The sequence below is a fragment of the Neophocaena asiaeorientalis genome, unplaced genomic scaffold (genome assembly GCF_003031525.2).
Source record: "Neophocaena asiaeorientalis asiaeorientalis breed wild unplaced genomic scaffold, Neophocaena_asiaeorientalis_V1.1 scaffold59, whole genome shotgun sequence".
NCBI classification, from domain to species: Eukaryota; Metazoa; Chordata; class Mammalia; order Artiodactyla; family Phocoenidae; genus Neophocaena; species Neophocaena asiaeorientalis.
The window spans coordinates 11035576-11055816 of NW_020174268.1; the positions used below are offsets into that span (position 1 = coordinate 11035576).

The window sequence follows — 20241 nt, forward strand, 5'->3', positions numbered from 1 at the left end:
CAGACTCCTGGAACCATTACCTTAGAGATATGAAGAAAGTGAAATTTAGAGAAGTTCAGGAAACTTGCCAAAGATTACTGAGATTATTCATTCTTGAGCCAAGATTAAAATTCACTTTTTTTTGCCTAGAATCAAATAGAAATATTTACCATAAACATTACTTTAATTCCAGCCTTAAACATTTTGTAGCACAAGGAAAGAATACAGATATAAATAAATGTTTCAAGGTTTAGTTTTGGGTAACAGGAAATGTTTCCTGGTGGAAAAAGATTAGGTTTGGAATCAGACAGATAGGAATCCAAGTCTTAGCTCCACCCCTTACTATCTGCATGACCCAGTGGTGATTATTTAACTCAAAACGGAAAACGGTAATGGCTATTTCTCAGTTCTGATGAGAATTAGAAATTTGAAATACTTCATGTAAAGTGAACGCCTAGTGTATTTACATTTGATTTTGTGTTGTTATTATTATCATTATCATCATTCATCCATTTCAGAACCAACTATGCTAATTTGATCAATGTCTAAAGATTGACATTTGCATCACGACTCTAGGTTGTCGTGATTAGATTTCAAATACACTGATGCAGGTCACAGGAGGCAAACCTGCTGAATTCTGGTGATGAAATCGCAAAGGCAAGGCATCCCAAATATCTGCATAATGGTCAGGAGGATTGTGAATCGATGAGTGGTTGGATGGAGCCAGGAAGCTTGTCTGTGACCTCAGACATGTGGAGAAGTTAGGAGAGTGGAAATTGACCAGGCTTCTAAGACTACAGTGAAGTCTAAATACGTATAATCTAAACATGTTGCTAATCATCTGATACAATGTAGTTTCATTCTGAATACAGAGAAAGAAAAAGAAAAATCATGATAAAAGAGGATGATCAGAGATGATCTCAAGGAAGAATAAACAGGTTCCCTGAAGGATAATTTAGGGAGTATGTGTTCAGAAGAAACAGGTCATTTCAATGCAACATTATGAGAAAGAAAGCAAAACATCTCCTGCCCTAAGTCACATTTCTTTTAATAAAGATGAGGTAAAGCAGATCATTTGTTTTAACCACACTTAAGGAAAAGACTGCCACCTGGTGAATATTTGAGGCCTTTTAAAATACATTAGTATTAGTTTAAACATCTGGCATGAACTCAGAAATAATAAGTCATCCACTTTATATTATTTTCCTTTAATTTCATTAGATTACAGTTTCGCACACCACCATATTAGCAGAGGTTTTGTAAGGCACCATAAACATCACGAGTTTCCATGAAATTTATCCATTTTTACCTGGTACAAATGCATCTTTTACAGGTCACCTAATTCAGATGAAATATTACCAAGAAAAAGTAAACAAAAATTTATGAACCACCATGATATACTTCTTTGGATTTCTTCTTTACTTAATTCTATAGCAAAATGACAAAAATAATATCTTGGGATCACTATAATGCTGATACATTCCATTCTTTACAAATCTGATCCAAAAAGTTAAGAGGCACGGAAAGTCATTTTTCATTCTATAACTAGTGCTGTAGTCAGAGTCTGTTTTGATTTTCCCTGGGACTTAGCTTTTTCTGAATATTTTATCTGAGGCATGAGAGATAAGGAATTAATCCCCAAAGTTTTCTTCTTCTAGTAGCATGTTGCCACTCCACCTATCCTGGTAAATATTTTTGACACACTAAAGTGGAGGTTGAGAAGTCTCTTAGCTGGTTGCTACAGAACTTGTAAATTGCTGAAGTCTTTCATTGTTGTAGCTCAAGATTCAAGTTCACAGCTAAAGAAACTCAATGGAGGAAAGAAAAAAGAAACATGATTCTTTCCCTTCACATGTGTATTTCTCGGCCCCCAGTCAAAAATCTAGGTAATATTTTCCTTATCTGTGGACGGAGGAAAGCCATCATCCCATTCAGAGGACTAAGTGCCTATCACTTTACTTTTGCCGAGAAAGTCCAGCTATGGGGCTGACATGACTTAGCACCTGTCTTTTTTTGTTAGTTTCACACTGTCATATCCTCGAATTTTTCCAAGCATTAGTTCAGTTATTTTTATGCAATCTCAGAAGAGAAGTTTTGTGAAACAAGTTATTTCTGTAGCCCTCCTTAGTTTCAGAGCTACGTTTTTATCCTGAAAGACTGTTTTTGTGTCCTTGCCTTTCTTTGATACTTACCAACATAACACATTGTGTTACAGTGATGGATCATACTATTATCCTCATTTGCATTAACTTCCTAATTCTTCTTTTTCTTCTTTTTTAAAAATTTTTATTTTATATTGGAGTATAGTTGATTAACACTGTTGTGTTAGTTTCAGGTGTATAGCAAAGTGATTCAGTTATACAAATCTATTCTTTTTCAAATTCTTTTCCCATTTAGGTTATTACAGAATATTGAGTAGAGGTCCCTGTGCTACACAGTACGTCCTTGTTGGTTATCTATTTTAAATATAGCAGTGTGTACAAGTCAATCCCAAACTCCCAATCTATCCCTCCCCCCTCCTTCCCCCCACCCCCCGGTATTCATTAAGTAAGTTCTCTAAGTCTGTGAGTCTGTTTCTGTTTTGTAAATGAGTTCATTTGTATCATTTTTTTAAGATTCTGCATATAAGCGGTATCATATGATATTTGTCTTTCTCTGTCTGACTTACTTCACTTAATATGATAATCGCCAAGTCCATCCATGCTGCTGCAAATGGCATTATTTCATTCTTCTTAATGAAGCCTTTTTACCTTTAATTTTTCCCTCATGTGATTACTAATATATAAATGTAAAAACTTTAATTAGCCGTGGTTGTTGTATTTTGGGTCTTTAAGAAACAAAATCTTTCTCACCCTGTTATACTGTGATGGTCTTTGTAGTCCATTTTCTTCTCAAACTTATGAATACCAGCCTATTCCTTAGGCAGATTTTACTCTTCACACCAAATAAAATTTTAGTCCTCTTTTCTTCTCCTGGCTACATAATACTACACACATTCTAGGTGTTAAGTAACAGTTTGCTGAATAGATGGATGAACATGACAGATTAAAAATCCCCATCATCACTCATGAAAATAAAGCAGGCAAGGAACAATCTGGAAAGATAAAATCAAACGTCAAGGAGCTTATAAGCACTAGTGAAGGTAGCACTTCTGATTTAGATCATACTCAGAATGAAAACAAAATTATTAATACCTCCATTATAAACTGTTCTGGGAATACATGGTTTTTGAAGTTGGGCCTCTATTTCACCACGATGCTGTGTTATGATTGTAAGTGAAGTATTGCGTTCTGAGAAGCCTCACGTCATCTTAAAAAGTTAAAGTTCCACGTGGAGCATGCAGACTTCCTTGAAGTAAATGCAGTATTTCCATAAAAGCCTGCAACTGGTCAAAAAATATAAAGCACGCTACCAATTTTGTAGATATTGAGAGAGAGAGAGAAAGAGAAAGCATGTATATCTGGGTGAGAGAAAGACAATGTATATCTCTGGGTAGTGGGATTTAGAGGGAATTCTGCTTTTCCTTTTGTACTTTTGATATTTTAAAAATCTTTAGGCAATAAGGGTATATAGCTTTTGTAATAGGAAAAAGTCAGGAAAAGGAAATAGTCAGGGATAGGAAAAATGCTTGTCTTAAAGATCGTAATGTGGGGCTTCCCTGGTGGCGCAGTGGTTGAGAGTCCGCCTGCTGATGCAGGGGACACGGGTTCGGTGCCCCGGTCTGGGAAGATCCCACATGCCGCAGAGTGGCTGGGCCCGTGAGCCATGGCCGCTAAGCCTGCGCGTCCGGAGTCTGTGCTCCACAACGGGAGAGGCCACAACAATGAGAGGCCCGCGTACCGCCAAAAAAATAAATAAATAAATGCACCTGCACATCACAACAGGAAAAGGCAGTGAACGAGAAAGAAGTTGTTAAATATATGGGCAGGTTAGGCATAAATACAGAGTTGTTACCATTATAGTAATTAATGAAAGGGATATAAAATTTAGGAATCTTATACCCATTCAACAGGCCCATTCTTTTAGGGTTCATAAATGAAATCTAAAATTTTATTCAGTATTCTGAAATTTGATTTCCCATTATTAATAGGAAAAAAAGCCACAATTGTAATAATTGTCTGTTTTCATTTTTAATATAAAAGTAAAGGGTACTTTTTCCTCCTTACGTTTATGAATCACTCCAACTCTGTCAAAATTCTTTCATCATATTAAGGTAGCTTGATTCTGCGGGTAAACAGGCAACGCTGTTACCGCTAAAAGTGAAGCTGGTGAATGATGTGCTGGAGGCCACACTGAGAGTCAGTGGATGAGCCCAGGTCACCTGACAACTCAGCTTTATCTCCTCTGCTCCTTTCAAGGTAACCGATCCAACCTCACACCCACTTCATAACAGCCAGACATTCAGAATACTACCCAGCACAGCCTTGCTAACTTGAAGCCTCTAATATCTTCTTAGCCTCAACTGCTGGCTGCATATTTTCAGTTTGCATCTCCTCATTCATGGCCTTTGGGATCAGCATGTTTTTCCATTAGGATACACTAGGATACAAACCAAGAATGAAATAGACAAAAAACCTTCCTTAACTTGATTAAGTCTACCCAAAACCGACATCTTATATTATTCTGAATAGTGAAATATTAAAAACATTCATGTTACTATCAATAACAAAATAAAGATTCTCAATACTGATCTTCCATACAACACTCTACTGGAGGTTCTATTTTGAATAACCAAAAAAGAAGTAAAAATAAAAGATATAAAGACTAGAAGAAATAAAAAACATACTCAGCTAATTTGTCTACATAAAACCAAAATGTAATCTACATAGTATTATAAATAATTAGAAAGTTTATGCAAGTCATGGCATGAACCGCTAATCTAGAAAACTGTCCTTCCATTGAATTGGCCAAATACTTTAATTATACTCATGCTTCAGGATCTTCGCACTTGCTGCTCTCTCTTCCAGGAATGCTCTGCCCTTACATGTAAGCTTAGCTTGCTCTCTAAATTTCCTCAGCCTTCTATTCGAATGTCATCATAGCGGTAAGACTTCCCTGTCACCCTACATAGGGCAGCAGCCTCTCCTTGCCTCTGACACTCTTCATTTCCTCTTACTCCACTGTACTTTTCTCCATGGCCTTTACTGTTTGAGATTTCTTCATTCATTGATTTATGCATCCACTTGTTCATTCATGTTGTGTCTTTCCCTCCCCTCTCTTTCTAGAATGCAATTAGAATAAAGGGGAGGATTTTGTCTGTTCTGTTCACTGCTGTATTCCCCAAACTTTGAAGAGTGACTGGAATAAAATGGGTGCCCCAAAGTATTACTGAATAGCTGGAGGCTGGAAGAATAAATATTGACACATATAGACTATCATTAACACGAAAACAGCCAACCTTCAGGGAGTACATATATGCCGAATGAGAAGAACACTGGGCTTAACTTTGATCCCTAAAGAGACAGTGTTCAAGGGATGAATAGGAGAAGGGTCCCCAGTGAGTGAGACTGAGAAAAAGCAACCAGAGAAAATGATGATGATACTGGTGAAGATAATTATAGTAATTACACTAGATTTTGTTTCATCAAACATTATGTACTGATACAAAACACTTTCATATTCATTATTACTCTGCATTTCTTTTTGAATCCTTAAAAAAACCCTATGAGGTAAAACTATAATAAGCTCCACTTTATAGATGAGAAAATTGAAGTTTAGGGGGTTAAATAATGTTTCCAAAGCTACAAACCATTAGTGGGACAGCCAGGATTTGAGTCAATACACTACCCAGTTATGGAAGTCAAAGGACTGGGGACTTTCAAAAACAAGGGACCGTTATAAACACTGTCAAGTGAAACTAAGATTAGAATCTCTGATCAGAATTTGTGTAATTCTTATACAATTAAGTATACACTTGGCCCATTGAGCTACGTTCTCTACCAATAAAAGATTTCACTTGGATATCATTTAATAGATTTTCCTTCAATGTAACAGCTATAAAGAGAGAGAGAGTTTTAAAAATGAAAGTGATGTCTGTGAACTAAACAATCTGGGAGTCAGTGATAGCAATCCTCTCATTATTTTAGTGATCAAACCTAGCCAAAGCTGGTGGTGATTTAAAGTTGCTATTTGTTTGATGTCACCCTAGGAGTCGAAATAGATTTCTCCAGTTCTTTATCCAAGATGCAAATGATATTTAATAACTATTATTTATGGTATATCTATAGCAGTAAACAACAGAGTCTATGCCATTTTAGGAGATACACAGTTTAAATTTTCAGTCACGAAAAGTACACGTTCCAAGCTTTGACATCTACACTGACGAAACTGGCCCACCAGGAAATAATTGTCCTACTTTTCAGATGAATCAAGCACTATAATTGGGGTTGTGTTTATGTGAGGAGAAACAAATCAATCTGGCAAAACTGAACAAGACTGTTTTATGCCTTCTCCTAACAATCTCTGGCTTGTCACATAACACTAGTCCCTTCCTGTTATTTAGTGATTTGTAGATACCACATGCTTTCGTGTCACCCTGCAACATGAAATCTTCACTGCAGCCCTGTGTGTATTAACTTTGAGAAGCCTTTGATATATATTTCTCCAGTTCTTATTCCACAAGGAGAAATATCTTGAATGAATGTCCAGATTTCAAAATGGGAAACTGGAAATGTGGAGAAGTTAACTGGCTTTGTCATTCTCACACAACTGAAAATGGTTGAGGCAGGATGGAATGCTCACTCTTGATGCCTGAGCTATTTCCAGGACCTCACAGCTGCCTTACTTACAAGACATATAGTTTATTGACCCAGGAGTCAAGCTGCATGGGTTTCTGTGTGACCATGGGCAAACTATTGCACTTCTCTAAGGCCTATTCTATTTGTCAAAAGAGGATTACAGTAACACCTATTTCCAAAAATGATTTTGAAGATTAACTAAGATGTGGCATGAAAAGCTCCTAGCACGGGGCATGGCACGTGATAAGTGCTTCATACATCTTAGTTGTTACTTGTGTCACTGTAGTCAGGCTCCAAGCATATTTGTATTAACAGTATCACTGAGTTGAAATGATTTTTGCCAGATCCTTGTTCATTTGGTTCAAGTGTGCTTCATAGTTCTAAGATAAATCTGTTATCCAAGTTATTGTAGAAGTACATTCACTATGTCCGTCCTACACCTATTTAAATCAATACAAACTATATCTATTTGCTGGTATTTTTAATTCAAAGTAGACTTGAAATAGGCTTACCATAAAAATATATAATCAATGCAATTTAAAATGAATATTAACTTTAAGAAAGTAGAAATAGTTACTAATGTTACATTATTTATATTTATATACTGGATGTATCACTGACCAAAGCTTGAGTAAAGTTATTATAAACAGTTTGTATGAGCGCACTTAAAGGAGATAAGAGAATCGTCAATTGTATAACCTGCACTCTCATTCTTCACTTTTCCCACAAACTCGTTTTTATTTTATTTTAGTTTTTCTACAAACTCCTCTTTTAAAAAATTGATATTTATCTCTTCTTGTAAAAAGCTAATAACAGCACCTTCCCTTTCGCCTGCCTCCATTTAAAGAAAAAAATGCCAGGTTAATAACAGTTCAGTTTTACTAAAGGGCATCATAGAAATCATAAGGTTTGAGTTGGGTCTTGAAGGTTTGGTAGAATTTGATAAGTGGGAGGGAATAGGCAGAAGTCAACAAGAAAACTATGAATGGAAAGTTTGGCACTGGAATGATTGGGCCATGGGATGCCTGTCAGGGTGGAGTACAATTTAGATTTGAATACACAGGGTGGGACATGATTATAGAGGTCTTTGTGTATCAAATAAAGTAGTTAAGGTATAATTAGGTAATACCAAACACAGTCTCTGATATAAAGTTAACTAATGTTTAAAGAACCTAAAATAAGGAGCCTTTATGTAAATAGCTATGCTACAACTCTCCAACAGGGCAAAATGAGACCTCAGGGGCAACCCTCCAAATTGATACATACAGCATGCATTCAAGTTCAAATATTCAATAGCATCATAATATTTCACGTAGAGATATTCCACAATTTGTTCAACCTTTCTCTTTCGAAAAACATTCAGGTGATACCCAAGTTTCTATCATGACAAACGATGATGATATAAATACATAGTCTCAAGGTGCCTGATTTTCTGTAGGGAGGGTTCCCTAACTAAGACTATGGTGCTTAGAATTTATGTAAGTGCCAGAAACTTTCCAGCAAGGCTGTTAGAATTTGCATTCCTCTTGCTTTTGATGAATGTGGATGCATCAGCTCCTTAAATTTGGCAAAATAATGGTAGCTCATTATTATTTTATATTTCCTTTCCCTGTCTATTAATGAGAAAGATCATTCACGTTTCTGACCTTTTTTTTCCTTCCAGTTTTATTGAGATAAAATTGACATACAGCACCATATAGGTTTATGATAACATTTAGCATAATTATTTGACTTACATAATGGTGAAATGATGATCACAATCCATCATCTCATATTGACACAAAATAAAAGAAGAAAATATTCTTCCTTGCGATGACAGTTCTTAGGATTTGCTCTCTTAACAACTTTCATATATAACATGCAACAGTGACAATTATATTTATCATGTTGTACATTACATCGCTAGTACTTATTTATCTTGTAACTGGAAGGTTGTACCTTTTGACTGCCTTAATCTATTTCCCCCTCCCCCTAACCCCTACTTCTGGTAACAAGAAATCTGATCTCTTTTTCCATAGGTTTGTTGTTGGTTTCTGTTTGTTTGTTTTTAAGTATAATTGACCTACAACCTTATGTTAGTTCTTGGTTCACAACATAGTGACGGATGTTTCTAACATTATAAAATGATGACCATGATAAGTCTAGTTACCATCTGTCACCATACAAAGCTATTACATTATTATTGACTGTATTCCCCATGCTGTACATTTCATCCCCGTGATTCATTTATTTCGTAACGTATATTATATTTGTTCCTCTCAATTTCCCTCACCAATTTCACTTACCCCTGACCCTCTTGCCTCTGGCAACCACTTGTTCATACTTTTGGTATCTGTGACTCTGTTTCTGTTTTGTTATATTTGTTCATTCGTTTTGTTTTGATTTTCTTCTGTGAAAATCTTGGGTCATTCTACTTGAGAACTGTAAAACCAAATATGTAGTTTTCCATATTCTGTGTTTCCAATCTTGCTTTAAGAGTTCTTCCCAACCCTTGGGCTATACAACTATTTTTTAAAATTCTTTTTCTAAACTTGTGTTGCTTTTTGTTTTTACATTTAAATATTTACTCCATCTCAAATTTATTGTTATGAAATGAGATATGCACTAATTTTGTTTGTTTGGGATAGAAAATTGTTTCAATAAATGAACCACTATTTCCAATTGAATAGAAATTTTACTTTTTCACATATCAAGTTCCCATATAAAATAAGAAGTAATTCTGGGGACTTCCCTGGTGGCACAGTGGTTAAGAATCTGCCTGCCAATATAGGGGACATGGGTTCGAGCCCTGATCGGGGAAGATCCCACATGCCGCAGAGCAACTAAGCCTGTGCACCACAAATACTGAGCCTGTGCTCCACAACAAGAGAAGCCACCGCAATGAGAAGCCCGCGCACCAAAACGAAGAGTAGTCCCCGCCCGCCGTAACTAGAGAAAGCCCATGTGCAGTAACGAAGACCCAAAGCAGCCAAAAATAAATAAATAAATAAAATTTTTTTTTAAAAAAAGAAGGAGTAATTCTGGTCAAAATTCTATTCAACTGATCCTATATTTCTTGCTATATTTTCTTGGATCATAGCCTTCATATCATAATTTTTGAAACACTTGGTTATATATTCCTCCATATTAACTAATAAAATAGTTTTATCAAGTTATAAGCAAAACAACATAAGTAAAAAAGATTCTGAATAAAATGCACATATTTATTTTGAGACAATTGACATAATTAAGATATTAGGTCTTCGTATTCAGAACATAATATTGTATTTTCCCCATGTTTTGGATTTTTGTGCAAGTTCATGTATGAGTATATAGGTATGTGTGTATGTGCATAATTATGAAGATTTCAAGTTCTAAATAACTGATGTTAAATTAATTTTTAAATATAACTCTAAGTTGAAACTCCCTTATGTTGGTTTGAATTAAAAGGTAGTCTGGGTGATTGAGAGAGGTAAATTTGATATTAATAATCCTGAGTTTCAAAAAATGTAGGTTTCAATACATTATATAAAAACAAAGTTAAAAAGCAAGATGAAACTGAAGATATTAACAAATTTTTATTGAAGTACTTGAAAAAAAATTCTCATAAATTTTCACTTACTGTGCTATCAACTGGAGTATAAAAATAGTTTTTGAGTCATAGAAATTTCATGTTACAGGGGATAACCTCTTTCATATAACAGAAATATTAAGGGACTTTCACAAGATAATATAGCTAATTGAGAACAGCCAGATTAGAATATGGATCTGTTTAGTCTTAATAATTTAGGATACATCAAATAATATTACATAAGTAAATTTCTTTTACTCAGTTTATACAACCCAGTTTAATAAATGCTGAATGCAAGGGAATGAATTCTTTTAAATTGGTTGAATGTCACTCCAGGATGAATTTCTCTTCTAGAAATGTATACTTCAGGATTAATAGTTCAAAAATGTATATGTTAGTCACAAAGAGACATTTCTATATTTGGGTAAGATGTCACATATACCTCAGACTGGTGCCGAGTGATTTCAAGGTAAAGCATTTGGTTGAATTTGAGAAAAGCTAGCAGTCTATGGGTTAATAGTTAATCACTTAAACTGATTAATGGGTGTTAATTAGCTTATGTGTAGGTCAGTCATTGTGAATGCTGTGTGACATGAAAATGATTCAGTTAATAATGTAAGTAATGTTATGATAAGGCTGAGAAAAAGACGTTGAACAAATACTCATTCATAAATCTTAGACAGAAGAAAAGCCAGAGCAAACTTCCAGCTACGCAACATAAGAAACAGGGACATGAATTTGGTTTCCAGATCCTCTTTTAACTGCCTCTTCTACTTAGTTGTAGATTACTGGGTCAACTGTATAATTCAATCAGTTGGAATTTGTTAAACGGTGGAGTGTGTTGTTTGTTTACGAGTAATGTGAGTATACATTTTCATGCATGTATGTTTGCCTGGGAGTAGTGTTTTTATGTCTGTAGAGTTTACTTCAGCTAAAATAAGTCAAGCATAGTGTGATTTTTATCTACAGGGTTATCCTCATGATCTTTATATCTATCCTTAAATATGCCAAATGGCAAATTTGAAAAATTTGGAAAAATACAATATTTCTATCAAAACCATTTTTAGGTAATAGCTACCAAGCACTTCTAGTGACCTATTTATTTATTTTAATGCTAGAAAAATATGCTTTTCACTTGTAACGTTGGCACCACAGAAGGAAAGATGGAGAGTTGCATGTTGAAGATATTGAATAAAGCGAAGCACAGGATGGAGACAGAAAACAGACTGGTGAATGAAGCATGAAAAAGAGGGAGCAAGCCCATTTTCTGCATTTTCTAAATGTTTCTGAGATCAAATGCCTTATATTTTAGACTTCTTTAAATTTCTGAGTATTTAGTAGATAGCAGAGTGGCTACTCAACAGATAAATTTCTCAGCTGTGGGAGCTCAGCAAACAGCAGTCTCTCAGCTTGCTGCCCTCTTCCTGTCTTCAATGTCACCATCTTCCAAGGCAAGAGGTCGTGTGGGTGGCACTCTCATCTTTCCAATGAAGTCAGTAAGAAGTGGCCTTCTATCAATTGTTATTCATAACCAGCTAACAGACCGAAGAGAGGGGAAAGCTCATTGGCCCTTATTTGATTCAGGACTTCTCTGAAAGTCCCCTTTCAGGGCAAGATTTTGCAAATGTGCCATTAGCACGTGGCCATTCTGTAATGGAACTCTGAATTGTTTAGTTCTGTTGACCAGCTTTCCCTCCCAGAAAAGTAGACATTAAAGAAAGTGAAATCTGAACTGGAAGGTATCTCCGGGCATCTGGACTAGACCTCTCTTATTTTCTGATATCGTTGCTTCAAATTGTTCTATCCCATGCTTGTTCTCTCTCACACCCCCAGCACCGCTTGATGGGTCATACGCACAGCCGCTCCTTTTCCATTGCTACAACCCTAGTTCAGACTGCACTCGTTACCAGGCTCCATTATCTGCCTCTACCCATCTGCCTCTTAATTCAACAAGCAAAATATGCTAGCGTGATGTTAATACTTCGGAATTACTCCATCACTCTCCTGGTTCAATTCTTGTATGATTCCACCAATGTCTACAAAATAATGCGATTCAAAACCTTCCCTCATCTTGCCCTGATCTACACTGAGGCGTTTTATGATTATTTATCTCTATATGATTTATCCCATACTCTAAAGAAAGTATTTGCTATGAATCCATCTTTCTTATTTTCTTCTTGTTGTCATTTTTCCTGTAACTTTTCTACATTGTTAGTTCCAACCAATCTTAAGTTTAAATTCCTCCTAAAGTCCTTTTCTAATTCTACCAAGTAAAAATAATGTCTTCTCTAAATTCATTTCCCTTTTCCTTTATTCATACTCTCCTTATGGAATTTACTAATTTTTTATGCTAAAGCCATCTGCATAGTATTATACTGTGTGTGTGTGTATGCAGGTGTGTGGGCTCGTGGGCACACGTGCCATATTTTTAGGACTAAGGAGAATAATTATGATTATCCTCAGAGAAGTATAAAAGGCCTTAGACAAACTCAATACCCAACCCTGATAATAAATAATGAATAATCCAACTCAAAATGATTGCTTCACAAGTTGAGTGGTGTAAATAAATAGATGGATAGATAGATTGATAGATAAATAACTGGGAATACCAAGTATAATTTGTGGTGGGCATGAAAATTGGTATCACTGCTTCAGAAAATTGTTTGACCCGGAAATTCCATTGCTAGATACAAGACCAACAGACATGGACAAAAATGTGCATAGGAGCAATATTCTGAATAGCCACAGACTGGAAGCCACAGAAATATCATCAAAAATAGAATGGTAAACAAATTGTGCTATATTCATAAACCAGAATATTATGCAGAATTGAAGTAACAAAAACGATTGCTACTAACAATATGAATATATTTCAAAGAGCTAATGTGGAATGGAGAGAGCTAGACATAAAAAGTACATACTTTAATTTGTTTATATAAAGTTAAAAAGTATGTGAAAGTAATCTGTGGTGACAGCAGTTCGATTTGTGATTACAAATTGGAATGACTGGGAGGTGACAAGAGGGAGGTCCCTGGGGTGCAGGCACTCTTCTAGATTTATTTTTTATAAATTTATTTATTTTATTTTTGGCTGCATTGGGTCTACGTTGCTGCGCGTGGGCTTCCTCTAGTTGCAGCAAGTGGGGGCTACCCTTTGTTGCGGTGCGTGGGCTTCTTCTCTTTGCGATGGCTTCTCTTGTTGTGGACCACCGGCTCTAGGCACGCAGGCTTCAGTTGTTGTGGCATGTGGGCTCAGTAGTTGTGGTGCATGGGCTTAGTTGCTCTGGGGCATGTGGGATCTTCCCGGACCAGGGCTCAAACCCGTGTCCCCTGCATTGGCATGCGGATTCTCAACCACTGCGCTACCAGGGAAGTCCTCATCTAGATTTTTGTCTGTGTCTTGTCACACAGGTGTGTTCACGTTTTAAAAAAGGTTTCAAGATGTACACTGATCTCTGTGCATTTTACTGTATGTATGTATGCTATACCTCAATAACAAGTTCAAAATGAATAATTATTGCAATGAATCAAAATATATTGAATAAAATAAAGGAAGAATCCATGGATTCATCAGTAATACTCAATAATTAAGAGGAGAAGAGAGCAAAGTTGTACATACAGAAGAATGCCAATTACTAAACTTAGAAGTGATGGAAGAACAAGAAAACCCCCAATTTTCAGACTCCATGTAATACTTGATTCAGGTGTGTAATTAGCACTCAATAACGGGCAGTTGTTTAAGTGTTTTTGTTTTATTGTTATTTTTCAATGCAATGCTTACTTACCCTCTGGGACCTGGATAAACAATCACATGTGCCTGCTAGGCTGACCTGTCAGACTCCCAGCAGACTGCTGTCTGTTAAGTATATATAGTTTATGTGTTTTGTTTGAATATAACTGGTGAAAGTGATGGGGTTTTTTAAAAAGCAGTAGTGATTTGGGGTTTTTTTGAGTTTTGTTTTGCTATTTCATTCCATTCTTGACCAAAGCTTCCTTTAAGTCGTTTATTATGGAAAATTGTCACACTAACTTAAAGGAAGGGGTGGGGGAAATACATAAATTGTCTTCTAAAAAATTAAATAAAATACTGAATATCTTAAAAATATGTATATATAGTGTGTGTGTCTTATGAAATAAATGGATATTCAAAATGGCCAGATGAATTAAAAGCAGTTGAGTTTAATTATTCTCATATAAAGATAACACTTCTACTTAAAAGTAGTGCTACTGAAGTTTCCTATGACTTTCGTTTTTCTCTACATAGTTGTTTCTTTTGATCCTTCTGTGGTTTTAATCATATTTGACCAGCAGCATATTTTAATGTGGCGTGTCATCACTTTTTCTGCCATGCCTGTTTAACTTGTCCTTATGTAGCATTTATTTTCATAGAGGCCTCTGTGACTTTGCACCAGCAGGAAGAAATACTAAACCAAAAATTGTAAAGCAGCAGGGTGTAGTGCAGTACGTACAGGCCTGGGTGTCAGACAGACGGACCTAGGTTCAAATAGCAGGATTCCCACTTACTCAGCGAGAGACCATGTCTATAAAATGTGAATAATGAATAGTGAGGGTGGATGTGCTTTAGGCCTACTACATAGTGCCTATTAAATTACTTTTGTCATTACCATTCCTAGAATATAACCCAAAGGAAATTGTTCATAAGCGCATTGGTGACCTGATTCATTGGGAAGCATTTCTTTCTTACTTTTTTCTTTTTTAATAGCTTTATTGCGATATAATTCACATACCATAACATTCACCCACTTAAAGTATACTATTCGGTGATTTTTAGTATATTCACAGGGTTGTGCAACCATAACTACAATATTAGAAAGTTTTTATCACCCTCAAAAGAAACTTTGTGTCCTTTAGCAGTTACCTCCCATCCCTTCCATTACCCCCAAGCCTAGGCAATCACTACTTTCTCCGTATACAGATTTGCCTGTTTCGCATATTTTATAAAAATGGAATCATACAATATGTGATCTTTTGTGACTGGCTTCTTTCACTTAGCATAATGTTTTTAAGGTTCTTCCACAGGAAGCATTTATTTCTAATAACAGCGATGTTAGAATGGGGTACCTCTTGTCATCTGGAAAATATACCATAAAGGAATGGATGAAAACACAAAGCAGAGGGGCTAGCACTCTTGCGTTCCACTGCCACCTGTAATCGCAGGGTGGATCTTAGGACTGCAGAAGATAAAACACAAACAAACAAGCAAAAACCTGACTGAAGAATTTAAAACCTTCTATTGCAGAGGAAGATCTTGGGTTTAAAACAAATCATCAACTATTTTGTAGCGTCTTTCTTATTACTTATGGAGCCCATATCACTGGGGAAGAAAAGCAAAGATTGTCAGCCAGAAAATAAGTTGGGAGCAAGAAAGTCTTTTATCAAAGAGTTTCCATAGGCACTGAGTTTAAGATCATGATTCGGATTGAACAAAGAATAATGTGTCATTCTATTGCAGAGCTAGTTTTTGTTTAATTTTCTATTGTCTTTTGAGGGGAAAAAAGCCCTAACTCTCCTGCAAAAAAACCAAAAACCTGACAAAAGACTTATGAATCTTGTTCAACATTGCTATAGCGCGTTGTTTAAATTCACAGGCTTGAGCAAATGCGTTACTACTCACGACCTCTGCTTTCTTTTTTCTAGGTGCCTCCCATACTCCTTGATAAGCAGTTCTCTGAATTCACTCCAGACATTACACCCATCATTTTGGCAGCCCATACAAATAATTACGAGATAATAAAACTTTTGGTTCAGAAAGGCGTCTCGGTGCCCAGACCCCACGAGGTCCGCTGCAACTGCGTCGAATGCGTGTCCAGCTCGGATGTGGACAGTCTTCGCCACTCCCGCTCCAGACTCAACATCTACAAGGCCCTGGCCAGCCCCTCTCTCATCGCCCTGTCCAGTGAAGACCCTTTTCTCACAGCCTTTCAGTTAAGTTGGGAGCTCCAGGAACTGAGTAAGGTGGAAAATGAATTCAAGTCAGAGTATGAGGAGCTGTCACGACAGTGCAAACAATTTGCTAAGGACCTACTGGATCAGACAAGAAGTTCCCGCGAGCTGGAAATCATTCTTAATTACCGCGATGACAACAGTCTCCTAGAAGAACAAAGTGGAAATGACCTCGCGAGACTCAAATTGGCCATTAAGTACCGTCAGAAAGAGGTGAGTTTTGCCAGACTTTATCCATCAAGATGCCACAGAATTTAAATGGCAGTGAGGGAAACTGGTACTCCAAAATTAGGTTGGGGGTTTAAAGCATTTTCTGTTTAGCTGTAAGTGCATGATATTTCTTGTTTGCCAGATTACGGATGATGAAACACATTGAAGAGGGGTGGTAAGTAGGTTAATAATTAGTGATGGTTTTTGACATCTGTGTTTAAATGTACACAGTTAATGGTGTGTGATGGTAAAACTAATGAATTTTAGAATCTCTGCACTAAGATTTCTGGTTCTGCCATTTATAAGTTTTGCTACTTTAGAGGGTCACACAGATCTCTTTGAGTTTCGGTTTTCTCATCTGCTTAAGGGACTTTATATTTGATTTTATATATATATATTTCTTTATACGTATAAAATATTTTACTCACAGATTTGTAGGAAGTGTAAAATGAGTGGATGTGTGTGAAGGCTCTTAGTAAATTATAAGGTATGATCCTAATAAAATACATTATTAGAAGTTATTAATAAAGGAAAGCCTTTAGTCCAACAGCAGATGAAAATACTAAAACTTCCTTCATGTCTGGCTTAGTTTCTTGATTTGTCGGGAATGAGAAGTTAAGAAGTCAATTGCAAATTGCAGAAGAGTAATAAATTTTTCATTAGATTTCCATGGATTTGAACATTAAATAAGGAAAATTCAGATCTATTACACTTATCACCTAGTGTAATTGTTGTTCCCATCACTGATTTTGAGTAAGTTCGCAAAAATCTATTTACTTCTACCTCCAGAAAATATTGGTGTTCTTTTCATTGGTGAATTATAGTAATTGTTCTAGAACAAAAGTTGGAAAAAACTATGCATGTAATATAAGATGAAAAAGAAAGAGAAAAAGAAACTTCTGAAAAAAATGTATTCATTTTTTTTTTTAACTTGGCCCTAAATATTCTACATTAGCACTGGCTGCTTTATCTATTGCTACTTACTAAATACTTAAGATTGAAGATACCTGAATTTGCTTCTTTGAGTTTTTCCTGTAGTTCTTTGGCCAGTTGTCATGGGAGCCTAAAAGTAATTAACAATCTTTTCCCTGAACAACAAAGGAAACAGCTTCATTCCTGTGCATTCCCACTGATTCTAAAATCACATGTACTAGTATCAACTCTTTTTTTTTAGGGTATTGTGTTTAAGACTCAGGGCTCTTTTTCTTTTTAAGGGACTAGAATAATTTTAATATGCAACTAGAAGAAATTGATGAAAAATTTCACATGATTAAAGATTGTAAAATACTAAATATGAAACTTACAAATACACCAGATAGATTTAATTGATATTTATAGGACATTCCATCCAAAAAACAGCAGATTACACTTTCTTCTCAAGTGCACATGGAACATTCTCCAGGATAGATCACATCTTGGGTCACAAATCAAGCCTCAGTAAATTTAAGAAAATTGAAATCATATCAAGCATCTTTTCTGACCACAATGCTATGAGATTAGAAATGAATTACAGGGGAAAAAATGTAAAACACACAAACATATGGAGGCTAAACAATATGTTACTAAATAACCAAGAGATCACTGAAGAAATCAAAGAGGAAATCAAAGAATACCGAGAGACAAATGACAATGAAAACACGACAATCCAAAACCTACGGAATGCAGCAAAAGCAGTTTTAAGAGGGAAGTTTATAGCTATACAAGCCTACCTCAAGAAACGAGAAAAATTTCAAATAAACAATCTAACCTTACACCTGAAGGAACTAGAGAAAGAAGAACAGACAAAACCCAAAGTTAGCAGAAGGAAAGAAATCATAAAGATCAGAGAAGAAATAAGTGAAATAAAAACAAAGAAAACAATAGCAAAGATCAATAAAACTAAAAGCTGGTCCTTTGAGAAGATAAACAAAATTGATAAACCATTAGCCAGACTCATCAAGAAAAAAAGGGAGAAGACAGGAATCAATAGAATTAGAAATGAAAAAGGAGAAGTAACAACGGACACTGCAGAAATACAAAGGATCATGAGAGATTACTACAAGCAACTCTATGCCAATAAAACGGACAACCTGGAAGAAATGGACAAATTCTTAGAAATGCACAACCTGCCAAGACTGAATCAGGAAGAAATAGAAAATATGAACAGACCAATCACAGGTAATGAAATTGAAACTGTGATTAAAAATCTTCCAACAAACAAAAGCCCAGGACCAGATGGCTTCTAAATGTTTGATGGAATTTGTTGAATTCCATCAAACATTTAGAGATGAGCTAACACCCATGCTTCTCAAATTCTTCCAAAAAATTGCGGAGGAAGGAACACTCCCAAACTCATTCTATGAGGCCGCCATCACCCTGATACCAAAACCAGACAAAGATACTACAAAAAAAGAAAATTACAGACCAATATCACTGATGAATATAGATGCAAAAATCCTCAACAAAATACTAGCAAAGAGAATCCAACAACACGTTAAAAGGATCATACACAAAGAAAAAAAAAAGGAAGAAACTTACAAGTCATTGCATGCATTAGAACTCATAAAAACTTTCCATCTAAGTGTGCATACTGTAGCCACACCTTCTTTCAGGTAAATTTCTGGCCATCTAAGAACTATTGGAAAGATGTCTTTTTGTTGGTATCCAGTAACTCATCTTTGTATCATTGAAATAAAATATCCTATGAAACACATGAAGCCTGTGCAGTGGATATAATCCTCTTTTCTGCTCCTAATCAGGTATGTGATGTTAGACCAATTATCCTTTAAGTTTTTGTTTTCTCACCTTTAAAATAGGAAAATACTGCCTACTTCATAGGTCAGTAGTTAAGATGAAGCAGGACAATACAAGTCCAGATCTAGGCATACTTCCTGGCATATTTGTCCAGAAGAGGAGCTATCTATTATATTTAGTAATGACTGATACTATCATTGTTTTTGCTTATCCCCTCATGGACCCTCAGTATAAAAAGCTAAGTGCATTTGCTATGAAGCAAATGCAGCTTCATTATTAAATGTTTTAATATTTGTACTGAATATTTATCTAGGCCTCGTGGGTCGAATTGCACTTTTGAATTGGTAGTTTGGTATGACACATACACACTGCTAAAAATAAATTAATTAATTAATAGGAAAATTTTTAAGTTTATCCTCTTACAGTCTATTGTTATAATCATTATGCTAAACTGTTAAAAAGACATTCTCATCAAAAGTGCATAAACTTTATCTCAGACCCTAGGGTTGTCCATGCTCTAATTCTTCCATTATCAGCTTTAAAAAGTAACTTAGATTATATACTACACACTTGATTTTAATTTGTTCTTCTGCCTTGCTTTTTTTTTTTTTTTTTTGCGGTACGCGGGCCTCTCACTGCTGTGGCCTCTCCCGTTGCGGAGCACAGGCTCCGGACGCGCAGGCTCAGCGCCCATGGCTCACGGGCCCAGCCGCTCCGCGGCATGTGGGATCTTCTCGGACCGGCCGGGGCACGAACCCGTGTCCCCTGCATTGGCAGGCGGACTCTCAACCACTGCGCCACCAGGGAAGCCCTGCCTTGCATTTTTAAAATATATTTTAGGTGGTTGATTATGTATGCCCTTTGAACCTGACTGCTACATGCTACACCTCAGAATCAGGAACTGTTATCATAGCAGAGCTCATCAAAAATGCCAGACATATGGTAGGGTTTTGATACATGAGGCTACACTGAGTGACGTAAATAATTAAGAGACTTGTAAAAGGGATAAAAAACAGCATTTCTTTAGCTTACTTTCCTCTTCCTCTGTTCTCCGGAGCACACTCATTGA

The 20241-nt window shown here is 36.0% G+C and overlaps 1 protein-coding gene across 6 annotated transcripts in view; it reads left to right on the plus strand.

Annotated features, from left to right (window-relative positions):
• TRPC4 (transient receptor potential cation channel subfamily C member 4) overlaps positions 1-20241 on the plus strand; it is a 117498-nt gene that overhangs the window by 12532 nt on the left and 84725 nt on the right. For 5 of the 6 annotated variants that reach the window (XM_024755468.1, XM_024755469.1, XM_024755470.1 and 2 more), the window contains exon 2: positions 15924-16442. The exons of the other annotated variant lie outside the window; for it this stretch is intronic. In XM_024755468.1, coding sequence (XP_024611236.1) covers positions 15924-16442 — 519 coding nt within the window. The remainder of the gene's footprint in view (positions 1-15923; positions 16443-20241) is intronic. 6 annotated transcript variants of the gene reach the window in all.